Here is a 14,443-nt window from a genome sequence, read left to right as displayed (position 1 = left end):
AAAATACAAGAATAGACCTTATATTGTCACAGGTCTGTTGTACATGAGCTTCAGTCTAAATTTGGGTTGGTTTTTTGTGTGGTTCTTTCTGTTGGTGAGAAAAATTTGGGGTGATGACATAGTTAATTAAATTTCACAAAGAAACTTGGCCTTTTTGAATATATAAAAGCTTTCAGTTTCTCTGTCACTGAAAGATGAATATATTTGACTGGAATTGCTTTTGGTGAACATGTTTCTTCAACAGTGGAAAAACTGCATTTGTGTTCCCAGATACCTAATTGATGTGGCCTTCTGATGTATCTCTAGTAGTAGTTACAGATTTTCTTCAGGAGCACTGTTCAACACCCAGTTTATCAAGCACTGTGCCTTTCAGAACAGACCTGTGATGTGCCGTGTCCTTTGAAGTTGCAAATTGTAACGGGGAGGAATGCCTTCTCTTTGTCACTACTTTCATCCCTGCCTCATTGATAGGGATTCCATAATGAGCTTGCCTAAAGCTAAACTTAAGTTCATGGCAAAAGTTCTATCATAGACGGGACATGGAAAAACTTCTCCAGGTGGAATGTATGTGTTCCTTGTTCTGGTTGGGTTCATTTAATAAAGGACAGAATATTCTTTCAGAGAGTTTTCAGACTTCTAAAGAAAGTTTGATAAATGTTTTAAGCATTACTATTTTAAAAATATTTTGTATAGATTAATCAAATATGGGTTCTTATTATCCAGTAGTGTATTGTAATCATGTTCTAACTCTGGTAGATGATTTTCCTCTCTTTTCCTAGAGTGAACATTCTAAAATGCCCAATTAAAGAACTGTATTGCTTTTCTTCCTAAATTACTCCCCTCATTCCTTCTGAAAACAAGTATATTAGCCTTTTTTTTTTTTTTGCTTTTCTTTAAGCAAAAAAACACTTTATCCTTTACTGTGCAAGGATAACACTTTATCCTTGCACAGTACTGAAAGTATAAATATGCAGTGTCAAAATTATGTTAGTGATAAGATGGATTAATATCCTGTAATATATATTCTGTATTAAGTGAAGATGTCAGACAGTGGAATAAAAGCAAGAATGTTGACCTATGGCTGATTAATGTGAGGTTTGACAGAAAACAACAAAATTCTATAAAACAATTATCCTTCAATATAAAAAATAAATTAGAAAAAAAAGCTCTAAATCATGACTGGAATGTAACATTGGAAAATTTATGAATCCTTCCCATGGCATTTATTGGGAGCTTACAGATCTTGTATTCAAGATGGAAAAAAGTTCTTTACATGCCTCCTTAGAAGAGCTAATTTTGTATACTTCAAGCTACAGTGATTCTTACTGTGCTTTTTATTTGAGTCTGTAGTTTTATTTATATTCACTCTAATAGAAATGTCCTGTGTTTTGATACTTGTTGAATTTTTATGTAAGTTTTACAGTATGTAAAAGCAGCCACTACGTAATGATTTTTTAAAAGAATTCTCTGTAATTATCAAGTAAATAGTGTCCTCACATAACTAGACTTAGTCTCCAAATAATCTTTTTTTTTTATATAATTATTTTAAAGTTAATGGACTCCTTTAGTTCTTCTGTTTGCTATAACTAAAAACCTGTAAAACAGTAACAAAATGAGAATTATTTTTAAGAGTTCTATTGTGTATCCCTTTAAATGGTTTTTCCCCTTCATAGACGGGATTCTCCAAGGAAAAATCAGATTGTTTTTGACAACAGGTCCTATGATTCATTACACAGGTATCATCCTGATGTGACTTTGTGATTTGAGACTTTTAAATAACATTTTCAGGATAGGGCTGAGCTTTTTCTACATGGATTGGTAATCACCACAAAGGCGAAATGGCGATAACGTAAATCTTTCATATTTAGCTGTATCTAAAACACCCTTTTAGAAAAAATTCGGAGTGATTTTAGTGAGAAAAATTAATAGTATTCATTTCCCTGCCATCAGTTTATATTTGGATCATGATGAACATTAATGGTCAACATACCTGAAATACGAGAATGAGAATCGAAGTCCACATGTATCGAGAGTGTCTAGCTTTTGCATTTTATTTTAAAAGCCATTCCTTTTAGAAGACAAGGCTTTAAAAAGTTGAACAGAAAATCCTGTCCTCTGTCACTGGAAGACAGGACAGTATTACAGCCACAGTGAATAGCCATTGTGAATAATTTATTATTTGAGGAAAATCTCTTGTTTCCTACGTACTTTGCAGTAAATTGAGTATCTTTAACAACCTAACATCTAATATCCTTGAGCAGATTATTTGTTTTCTAGGATGAGTCCTGTTATACCATTTTTTAATTAAGAAAACTTAGGATATGAACCATGTATTTCTTTCTTAATTAAAAAAAATTGACAATTTCTTAAGATCCTCAAGTGCTTAAGCTATATTTAGAATTAATTTTGCAAAACAGGGACTTAAATAGTTGCAGTATAGTTATTTTATAGGCAGTATCTAGAGGCAGCACTCTCGTTACAAAGTAATAAAAATCCCCCTTTTTTGTTACCAATTATGGCGAAAACCTTAATGATAGAAATAACTGAGATATTATACTCATGTTACTGTATGCATCTGTTTTTTAAAGTACACATCAAGTCTACTGGGAGCATAAATAGTATACGGGAGGTTGTCTTTGGTAGTGAGTAAGGAGTTCTGTAATCAGACTCTATTCGACCACATTGTTATTGTTATTAGCTACAGTTATTTTCATGCCATTGATGATTAAAATATTTGGCAAGTTCGTTTTTGTTAGCCAGTTAAATTTGCATAAAGTATTTATAATACAGTAGTGAAATAGTTTTTCCTGTTTTTTTTGAGGTGGTTTAATTGTTTTGACCAAAGACTTATTTAGAAAATTTGCTAACACATAGAAAAATAGCATTTAACAATGAGATTTTCTGTTGTAAATCTTTCCAGTTTGCCGCTTTCATACATCGTATCCCCCTGAGATAATGTTGTTGATAAACCTTTTTTAAAAAGTGGTGATTACATCTTTCCTTAAGTATGAAAAGTTCCCCCCTTTAGTTAATTATCATGGTGATGGTGGTGGTGGTGGCGGCGGCGGTGGTGGATTGCATGTTAGCATGAATTAAATTTTTTACAAATTGCATGTTTCCACGATTTCTTAAAATTATATAACAATAATTTTCTGGATTGTTTAGTAAATATGGATATATTTATAACATACTCCCCAGTTAAGTAACAGACTATTGTTATTCACATGATTTTCAAGGATATTCATTATGTAAGTTTAGTAAAAGAAACCAAAACAGTGTTTGTACCAATTAAATGTGAAATGTAAAAGAAAAGCAGAATAAATAATAATTTACTTCTGGAGAGCAGGAACAGGCAGTATGGGTAAAGGAAATGCATAAAAGTCGACGTTTATGATACCTACTGTATAGATTGGATTCTGCAGTGCAGTGTGATTTGCATACTGTGGATCTCAGTGCATCTTAAATGACTGTGGAATTAAGTCACCTCCTCAACAAGGTGAAAAGGCATATTGTCTCAAGAGGAAGTATGTCATATAAATCTTATCCAGCACAGGGCCTTATTCATTCAGTGCCTCTTGAATGAAATTTTATGAGTTATTATTTTTCTTGTTAATATAAACATAGCAGCATATATGTAGTAAAATTGGTTGAGTTGCTTCACATCAGTCTTTTAAGCTGTCATATGTTTGATATAAACCTCAATGACTCAAGATTTCATCTTCACACACAGTGCCTATGGGTTTGGAGTATAATATGCCTTATAAGAATTGTAAGTTTGAAAAAGTTATGCCTGTTAAGTCTTGGTTCAGATTTCTCACATTGGTATTCTGCAAAGTTGGAAATATATGGCCTAATAGTTTTCATTTGCGTTGATTTGTGACCCTTAAAAAGTGGCCACTTAATATGTACTAAAAGCTGAAAATGAAGTATCATTCAGTTAAAATTCTAAGTTTTTCCACTTAGTGTTTTCTCTTATTGCCAGAATTGGAGAGGGAGTCATGACTGACTGATTTGATTTTGAAACTTTTTGCTTAAAATATGGCTAATTCTTAAGACTTACTTCTTCATGTAAAATTTTTTAACAGAAGCTCAACTTTTGAAAATGTAATAGTAACTGACAGTCTGCTTCTGTCTCCTTACCCTCCCCCTGTTTTTTAAACAAAGTAAGTTTGTGGAAGTAGTTAGATGACCACTCAGATACCATCTTTATAAAAACTTCATTGGGAAATAGCCATAAAGCCAATTGGATACGAACATACTTTTTAAAACTTAATAACTTATTTTTAACTTAATCATATTTCCAAGATGCTTATTTATTTTGATGCTTGATATGGAATGGAACACATACAAAGAAATCATACTCATTAAGCAATTCCTTCCCCTGCCACTGGAAACCAAGGCATAGAATTTGAAAATTGATTTATACAGAATGAAACAGTTTGATCTTTATCATTTCACTCTCGTTGGTTTGCCAGATATTTAGTAGATAGCGTACAGTTTCAAAAGGAAAGAACAAGATGGTGTTACTTGGGCTGGGTCGCTGCAGCTGGCCTCCCGTCTGTCCTGGTCATGATGCTACCTGGTACCCTACCACCCTCCTCGTGCCCAAAGAGCATTGTCTTCTACTCTTTATTGGAAGAGTTTTGTCATGTTATCAACCTTTTCTAATTTTTTTATACTGATAATGCTGTAAAAGTGAAAAATATTTTTGTACATCCTAATTCTGCAATTATTAAGATAATTAACTTTTTAACACGTTTTAAGAATTGTACTGTAATCTGGTGTTGGGTTGGTAAGTTTGAATTACTAATGAACTCATTAAATATGCTAAGTGTTACTTACCTGTCCTGAAAATTTCATTTGTCCAGACCAAAATCTGCGCCTTCGTCACAGCCCAGTGCCAACGGAGTCCAGACGGAGGGACTGGACTATGACAGGCTGAAGCAGGTGGGCCCAGCAGCAGCTTCCCTTTATTTGTACTTGTTCTTTTTAAAAATAACCCCATGTACGTATATTTGACAGGTTGTGAATGTATTTGAAAAGAATATAGACTTGATATTTTTATAGAAATTAAACAGTAGCATTCATGCTGTATTACTTCTTTCAGAGCCTCAGTTTTTGGTTCATCAGTTTGCATAAAGTGCCAGCAGTGGTGGAGGGTAGCGACAGTGGTTTAATGTAATAGGATAAACGTTGAATGTAAGTAAATGGCGTACAGTTGTTCAAGAGAAAAAATGGGCTTGCACTCAGCATTGGCCAAAGCAGACCCACCAGGTCTGGTTTTAGCAAGAATGTAAGGAAGATGAGTACTTGCACATATTTCTGTGAAAGGAAGCGGTTTGGGGGAAAAAGTCAATAAGAAAAAGACATTGTTTGTATTTTAGACACAGTATGCATTGTGTTTAATACCTATATACACAGAAAAAAATGGAAGGAGTAATAGTTGGAACCTAGAACTGTTTTAGTTCTAAAAGAGGTAAAATAATTTAAAATGATAGTGTTTTAAAAGATTGGAAAAAAAAATAAAAGATTGGAAAACGAAGGCTAAAGACGTCTTAGTGAAACAGCTATCAGTTTTGTAGACCTGATAGTTATGCCTGTAATGAACAATTTAATCTTTGTCTTCTTATCCTGCACTTCAGAATAGCCTGTAAAGATAACAGTGGTAGTGATCACTATAATAGGCATTTACCGACTATCTGGCAGACCTCAGTGTTATGCATTTGCTAGGTTATTAGCGTGACATTGTCTCCTAATCCTGGTAGTAGTCAGATAACATAGTGTCTGTACTCAAATTGTGCACATCAGAGGTTCAGAGAATTTGAATTTACTCAGTCCCATAATCAGGATCAGAATCCTGTCTTTATCTTCAGAGCCCGCTTTCCCCATTCCGTCACTCATTTTTTAAAATATCAGCAGTTTGGGGCTTAAAAGAGTACCAATAATGTTGCAGTATAATGAGTTCAAAGTAAAAGTTAAATAGGAATTAAAGCAACAAATAGTAACAGTTTCAGATCAGCCTGACTTTTATACTGCAAAACTGTTTGAACAGTTCAGTTGAGTTATGTAATTTGAAAACCATGTGGTCATTGATAATCAAGTGCTTGTTTCCTGTGTGTTAAACATGGCTTTCTTTTCTGGAAAAATATCTTGAAGTGGAGCGCTTGCACGCAATTAAAATATGGTCAGTTCTTGACTGTCTGAAGTAGGGGACTTGATGAGAGGAATAGATTTGATTTTAAGACTGATTTAAGTTAATTTGAAAAAGAATATCTATTAGTTCTGTGCCTCAGTTTCCTCACTGGAAAATGGAGGAAATAAACTAATTGATAATTTTCAACCTAATTTAAACGTGAAAAGGTTTTTTTTTTAAAGATGAGCCTTAAACATAGAGCTATTTAATTTTACCTAAGGTGTGCACAGTGCTAAAGAAAGTCATAGAATTTGATAATCCTTCCAAAGGATAGTTGTTTTTCACCCATTAAAATTATCACCTTATTAGCCCTTTTAGCGTTCATGTTATACAATCTTTATTTTTTAACTAGAGGATGTATCCATTATTTCAAGTTGAACTTTATAAATAGAAATTTTGCAAAATAAGTAAAGACAGAGTGGTTATCATAGAGGAAAGAGGGTCTAGAGCATCACTATTAAATAGAAATATTGGGCTGGCCAAAAAGTTTGTTCAGTTCAGTCACTCGGTCATGTCCAGCTCTTTACGACCCTATGGACTGCAGAACGCCAGGCTTCCCTGTCCATCACCAACTCCCGGAGCTTTCTCAGACTCATGTCCATCGAGTTGGTGATGCCATCCAACCATCTCATCCTCTGTCATCCCCTTCTCTTGCCTTCAGTCTTTCCCAGCATCAGTCTTTTCCAGTGAGTCAGTTCTTCACATCAGGTGGCCGAAGTATTGGAATATCAGCTTCACCATCAGTCCTTCCAGTGAATATTCAGGACTGATTTCCTTTAGGATGGACTGGTTGGATCTCCTTGCAGCCCAAGGGACTCTCCAGAGTCTTCTCCAACACCACAGTTCAAAAGCATCAATTCTTCAGTGCTTAGCTTTCTTTATAGTCCAACTCTCACATCCACACATGACCACTGGAAAAACCATAGCCTTGACCAGATGGACCTTTGTTGGCAAAGTAATGTCTCTGCTTTTTAATATGCTGTCTATGTTGGTCATAACTTTTTTTCCAAGGAGCAAGCGTCTTTTAATTTCATGGCTGCAGTCACCATCTGCAGTGATTTTGGAGCTCAAAGAAATAAACAGTTTCCACTGTTTCCCCATCTATTTGCCATGAAATGATGGGACTGGATGCCATGATCTTATTAGTTTTCTGAATGCTGAGTTTTAAGCCAGCTTTTTCACTCTCCTCTTTCACCTTCATCTAGAGGCTCTTTAGTTCCTCTTTGCTTTATGCCATAAGGGTGGTGTCATCTGCATATCTGAGGTTATTTATATTTCTCCCGGCAATCTTGATTCCACCTTATGCTTCATCCAGCCTAGCATTTCTCATGATGTACTCTGCATATAAGTTAAATAAGCAGGATGACAATATACAGCCTTGACGTACTCCCTTCCCTAATTTGGAACCAGTCTGTTGTTCCATGTCCAGTTCTAACTGTTGCTTCCTGACCTGCATACAGATTTCTCAAGAGGCAGGTCAGGTGGTCTGGTATTCCCATCTCTTTCAGAATTTTCCACAGTTTGTGGTGATCCACAAGTCAAAGGCTTTGGCATAGTCAATAAAGCAGAGGTAGATGTTTTTCTGGAACTCTCTTGCTTTTTTGATGATCCAACGGATGCTAGCAATTTGATCTCTAGTTCCTCTGCCTTTTCTAAATCCAGCTTGAACTACTGGAAGTTCACGGTTCACGTACTGTTGAAGCCTGACTTGGAGAATTTTGAGGATTACTTTGCTAGTGTTTGAGATGAGTGCAATTGTGCGGTAGTGTGAGCATTCTTTGGCAATGCCTCTCTTTGGGATTGGAATGCAAACTGACCTTTTCCAGTCCTGTGGCCACTGCTGAGTTTTCCAAATTTGCTGGCATGTTGAATGCAGCACTTTCACAGCATCATCTTCTGGATTTGAAATAGCTCAACTGGAATTTTATCACTTCCTCTAGTTTTGTTCATAGTGATGCTTCCTAAGGCTCACTTGACTTCTCATTCCAGGATACCTGGCTCTAGGTCAGTGATCACACCATTGTGGTTATCTGGGTCATGAATATCTTTTTTGTATAGTTCTTCTGTGTATTCTTGCCACCTCTTCTTAATCTTCTGCTTCTGTTCGGTCCATACCATTTCTGTCCTTTATCGAGCCCATCTTTGCATGAAATGTTCCGTTATCTCTGATTTTCTAGTCTTTCCCATTCTGTTGTTTTCCTCTATTTCTTTGCATTGATCACTGAGGAAGGCTTTCTTATCTCTCCTTGTAATTCTTTGGAGCTCTGCATTCAGATGGATATATCTTTCCTTTTCTCCTTTCCCTTTCTTTTCTCAGCCATTTGTAAGCACTCCTCAGACAGCCATTTTGCTTTTTTGCATTTCTTTTTCTTGGAGATGGTCTTGATCACTGTCTCCTGTACAATTTCCATAGTTCTTCAGACACTCTATCAGGTCTAATCCCTTGAATCTATTTGTCATTTCCACTCTATAATCATAAGGGATTTGATTTAGGTCATATCTGAATGGTCTAGTGGTTTTCCCTACTTTGTTCAGTTTAAGTCTGAATTTGGCAATGAGTTCATGATCTGAGCCACAGTCAGCTCCCGGTCTTGTTTTTGCTGACTGTATAGAGCTTCTCCACCTTTGGTTGCAAAGAATATAATCAGTCTGATTTCAGTATTGACCATCTGGTGATGTCCACGTGTAGAGTCTTCTCTTGTGTTGTTGGAAGAGGGTGTTTGCTATGACCAGTGCGTTCTCTTGGCAAAATGCTGTTAGCCTTTGCCCTGCTTCATTTTGTACTCCAAGGCCAAATTTGCCTGTTACTCCAGGTATTTCTTGACTTCCTACTTTCAGTCCCCTATAATGAAAGGGACATCTCTTTTGGGTGTTAGTTCTAGAAGGTCTTGTAGGTCTTTATAGAACTGTTCAACTTCAGCTTCTTCAGCATTACTGGTCGGTGCATAGACTTGGATTACTGTGGTATTGAATGGTTTGCCTTGGAAACCAACAGAGATCATTCTGTCTTTGAGATTGCACCCAAGTACTACATTTTGGACTTCTTATTGACTGATGGCTGCTCTATTTCTTCTAAGAGATTCTTGCCCACAGTAGCAGATATAATGGTTATCTGAGTTAAGTTCAGCCGTCCCAGTCCATTTTAGTTCGCTGATTCCTAAAATGTCGATATTCACTCTTGCCATCTCCTGTTTGACCACTTCCAATTTGCCGTGATTCGTGGACCTAACACTCCAGGTTCCTATGCAGTATTGCTCTTTACAGCATTGGACCTTGCTTCTATCACCAGTCACATCCACAACTGGGTGTTGTTTTTGCTCAGCTGATCTCCAGTAGCATATTGGGCACCTACCAGCCTGGGGAGTTCATCTTTCAGTGTCCTGTCTTTTTGCCTTTTCATACTGTTCATGGGGTTCTCAAGGCAAGAATACTGAAGTGGCTTGCCATACCCTTCTCCAGTGGACCACGTTTTGTCAGAACTCTTGACCATGACCCGTCTGTCTTGGGTGGCCCTACATGGCATGGCTCATAGTTTCATTGAGTTAGACAAGGCTGTGGTCCATATGATCAGATTGGTTAGTTTGTTAGGGTTTTTCCAAGTGAACTTTTTGACCAACTCTTTGTAAGATGGATCACATACTTTAAATTTTTAGCAGGTGCATTAAATATAGAGAAATAGGTGACATTCACTTTAATATATTTTTATTTAACCTGATGTAGCCAAAGTAATATTTCAGTATATAATCAGTATGTTTAAATTACTGATTAGTTATTTTACTTTACTTTCTTCATAGTAAACCTTTGAAATCTGGTGTCTAACGTTTACAGTGCATCTCACCTCAGTCTTGCCATGTTTCAAGTGCTCAGTAGCTATGTGTGGCTGGTCTTCTGTCTTAAGACTGTGTATGTCCAGCAGGGTCCCATCCTCCTACTTCCCCACCTATTAGGGCAGCCCCCGAGGGCCCTCCAGGGGAATCCTAGATTCCATGAAGTTTAGTTTGACAGCTCTGGTGATTCGTAAGCAGTCCCCATACTTCAGACCAGATGACAAGTTTCCCAGGAGCTGATTGTCCAGTTTGTGTGTTCTTCCTTGAAACTTGTTTATGGATTGCCTCTTAGCTCCCAAAAGATTAGATTAAAAGCAGAGCTCTTATATGTTTTATAGGCATTATCTGAATCATAGCTTTCACGGCATGACCGGGTAATTATTTTAGGTTTAGAAAACATTCTGCTTCATATTTTGCTAAGCTAGAATAAGCAAAGATTGGGAAGGGAAGACTATTAAAACACAATTTACCAAAATTGATCTTCTAAGTCATAAATTATGAACCTGGAAACAAAAGACAGAGCTAACATTTTATACATTCATAAAATTTTATATAAGCAAGAATCTTTATTTTCTGTATTTCTGATGTTTTTCTCTAATATTTTAGGACATTTTAGATGAAATGAGAAAAGAATTAACTAAGCTAAAAGAAGAGCTCATTGATGGTGAGTGTCTAAACAAATTTGCTACTCTTATAATGCTTAATAATACCCATGTTAAAGAAAATGAAGATTAAAAAATACCTAGTTTATTACTTGAGGGCATAAAACAATTACTTTCCCATATTATCCTGCCCTTTACCTGGCTTCAGATGCCAAAGAGAGGGTCTCTCTCCTTCATATAATGGAAATTATTTGTGAAAACAGGGTAAACAAAATTCCTCTTAAGTTTCTGGTATTGAGTAGTTTTAGATGGAAAACTAAGTAAACCACTCTTTCTCTAGGTTACTCCTTTTCATCCATCCCATCCCACTGAACTCTTGTTTTGAGCCCAAAGAATCAGTGTTTTCATTTTGTGTACAAAATGGAGAGAATATATAAATATATATGATGTTAATATTGTAAAAATAATAACATAGATTTCTTCAATGAAAGATGCACAGTTTATCTTTGTATTACTGTGAGTTTGAATGCAGTCATTAAGATTTCTTAAGAATGAATCACCCACTTATATTACCTTACCATTATATTTATTTCTAATATTTTTCCTTTTCCTACCAGCAATCAGGCAGGAACTGAGCAAGTCAAATACTGCGTAGAGAAACAAACTAAGGAGAGACAGGACTTTTCATCTGGAAAAAGAAGAAAATAAAAACCTGCGAAGAACAACTGTTAGCAACAACAAAACCCTTACATTTTGTGAGCTGTAAGAAGAAAACGGAGATACACAGTCGGAAGGAGGGGAAAACCAACATACTTTGAAAGCCTTCAAACATTACTACTCCGGCGGATAAGCTATTTCCCTCCCAGTTTGCTGCTTTTTTCTGACCTTTACAACAGGATGGAAGAGAGTCGTATAGGAGTTCCTATATCAGTTATGCAGAAAATAACTAAACCCGTCAGGCAAGATCACCGTACATTGAAAATATTTTCATGTCAAGAGACAATTGCACATTTTCCACAGTCCATTGCTAAAATAAAGAGGAGAAAGGCTTGAGAAGTTTTTTTTCCAGAGAATGCTGATGAAGAATTTAGCAAGTGATGCTATTGTATTGTAAATGTTTCTCTCAGGTTTGTCTTCCTATCATATTTGATATTCCATGGATAATTGAGATCAGCCCTGTGTAGGTTAAGATCATAAAATGTGGAACAAATGTAATTGTATGTGCTTTCAAAAGGTGACATTTATAAGAAAGTGTCCTAAAAATGATTTGTCCAGAGAGGAATTTTAGAATGATAGGAGGTCTCTCGAGTTTAGCCTTCATGCAATTTTGTAGATTCAAACATAAAATTCATCCAGAATTTAAAGATTTAGATGCCTTCCTAAATTGTTACAATGCTTTACCAAATCTATGACTCCTACATAACACAAACCAGTGGTCAAATGTAAAACAATATATTGTAGATTTACTGTAGGTTTTCAACCTTTTTTAGATTTATGCATGTGGACATTTTTATAACGTAATTACAACCACCACAAAAATTAGCTTTTTTAATTGCAGACAGTAATGCATGTTAAACTAATATGTAGTGGCCTTCTCAAGGCCTAGTCCCAGGGAAAACATTTTGTAGAGTATAGGGAGTGGGAGGCGGGGAAGGAATAACTTTTTATTTAAAGTTAATTTCTGCACTATCTTTTTTCTCAGTTATCTGCATGAATAATGATGAGGAATATTTTGTGACTTTAATTGGTAAATATGTTAACAGAACCGAGTACTTAATCTTTTACATCATGTCTTCAGCTATTTGTATTTTAATTCAGTAACTTCAATGGTCTGAAACATGATTCTGAGCTTCACGTGAATTCTGTCTTACTGTGGAATTCAAACGTTCGTCCCTGAATCTGACAGTTGTTATTACCTAGGTGCCCTGTAGTTATCCAGGTGTCAGGTACACATTCCTGACTTCAGAGCTGCTTTCGGACTTTTACGTTGAAATACTAGAAAAGTAACAACGATGGCAGCAATTAAGGTCACAGAAATCATCAGATAAAGGGAAAAACGACGAGGGGTCCTGCATAATTTTCTTTTAATAAATAGAGAGTTAGGTGGTAGGAAGAAGGAACTAGATGCCCTACTTACCACCATGTACGTGTGCGTGTTTGTGTGGGCACTCACGTGTGTGTGTGTGTGTGTGCAATGCACTCCCTTTTCTTTGAAACTTCTGAGATTAAAATAGGGGAGCAATCCTGTATGTTACAATGATAGCATTTTTTGGAAATCTAGGAAATCAAAAATTCTCCAGGCTCTCCATCTTGGTTTATGCTTGAGTTGTTATGTGCCATATTTGCTTTGAAATCTTTGATTATCTGTAGTTTTACTAAAATTTTGAAGAAATAATCCACTGTTGTCTGCTTTCTGGATTTCTTAATCTTCCTTCATAAGACAGAGCTTGTTGATAGCATAGTTTTCTAAATGCAGGTTTGCGGCCATCACCACTTCAAAGAGGTTTGAATGAGGAAATTTTTTTTCCCCCGTATTAAAACAGTTCTTGTTTCTGTAGAAACTTCATTTTTAGATTAATCTGTGATGGATGAGCTATCATAATTCTAATATGCGGTTCTTTTTCTATCAGATATTGTCATCCACCAGTAAAGACATTAAAGATGCAGCAAGCTTATAAAGTACTACTTTCTTAAAGAAATAGGAGGCATTCCCATCTTTATTACCGTACTTTTGGTTATGCAAACACTTTGGAGATATAAATGTTTATGTCCCCCATAAATCTGGTCAGAAATCATTTTTGATTTTGTTGATTAAGTTAAACAGTAGGATAGAGTACTGGGTATAAGTGGTCCAAAGTAAGATAAAAGACTACGCTAAAAATGCTAGATCTTGAAGAAGAAACTGGTTTATGCACTAAACGTTTTGTGCCTTGGTCTAAATATTAACATGTCTATGTAAAATGACAAAAAGAACCAGTGTTGAATCACATTTTATTTCCTGTCGTTCTGCTTTATCCCAGACTGCTAAATGTGTTCTTTCCAAGAAGTTTGATTGAATTACTGTACACATTTACTGTCCTGTGTGACAGTTTTGTCATTGTTAGAGATTTCAGTAATTAAAATGGGAAACAGAAGCTTAGGTTATTTTCCTTATCAAAACTATGTTCCTTGGAGCCACATTATTATGATGGTTTTCGTGCTCTTGTACATTGGATGTCTTAAGCTGAGTGCAGTTTAGGGGATCCTTTCTAATTACAGGAAGGTACTTCTTTCCTTTAACACTGTGATCTGACCTGTGACAAATCTGTACTACACACTATGTAAATGGCTAACAAGTCAACTGCAAACCAACTGAATGTACAACCTTAGTGCTGGTGCTGAAATCTCTTCAGAATAGTCATCATGATCTCAAAGTTTGTTTCAGAATTTGCAAGCATCAAGTGTCAATCAGAACTGAAGATGAAACACTAATGAATGTTGAATCCTCATGCTCTAGGTGTACTTCCTTTGTAGAATTTTTGTTTCTCTGCTATTTTTACCATACTGTTCCATTTAAATTTCCTACACGCTAACTTCGTTTGTGCGATTGAAATAAAATTGCAGTATATACATGTTGCTTGTTTGTGACACTTAGATAATCTGACATAATCTGTTGGTTCTAAATAAGTTGTTTTGAATGTAAAAAACGCTCTTTAAAATCCATGATTTCACTACTTAAAGTTTACATATCACGACACTATTCTTTAAAGATTTCATAAGTCATAAATACTAAGTAATGTATACAGAGGGAATATGTGGTCATGTATCTGCTTTTTGCTTGA

General features: G+C 35.8%; 1 protein-coding gene across 14 annotated transcripts in view; it reads left to right on the top strand.

The window, feature by feature from the left end:
* The window catches only part of ENAH (ENAH actin regulator), a 157,902-nt gene extending 143,671 nt beyond the window's left edge, over window positions 1-14,231 (top strand). For 8 of the 14 annotated variants that reach the window (XM_061382369.1, XM_061382378.1, XM_061382368.1 and 5 more), the window contains 4 exons: window positions 1,674-1,736; window positions 4,869-4,947; window positions 10,627-10,684; window positions 11,240-14,231. In XM_061382369.1, the coding sequence (XP_061238353.1) occupies window positions 1,674-1,736; window positions 4,869-4,947; window positions 10,627-10,684; window positions 11,240-11,277 (238 nt within the window). In that variant the 3' untranslated portion in view covers window positions 11,278-14,231. The remainder of the gene's footprint in view (window positions 1-1,673; window positions 1,737-4,868; window positions 4,948-10,626; window positions 10,685-11,239) is intronic. The other 6 variants (XM_061382380.1, XM_061382372.1, XM_061382373.1 and 3 more) reach the window with 1 other exon arrangement.
* The last annotated feature ends 212 nt before the right edge of the window (window positions 14,232-14,443 follow it).

This window comes from Bos javanicus, chromosome 16 (assembly GCF_032452875.1).
Source record: "Bos javanicus breed banteng chromosome 16, ARS-OSU_banteng_1.0, whole genome shotgun sequence".
In the NCBI taxonomy this organism is placed as follows: Eukaryota; Metazoa; Chordata; class Mammalia; order Artiodactyla; family Bovidae; genus Bos; species Bos javanicus.
The sequence above is the reverse complement of the archived record's forward strand: the minus strand, read 5'-3'. Positions and strand labels throughout refer to the sequence as shown.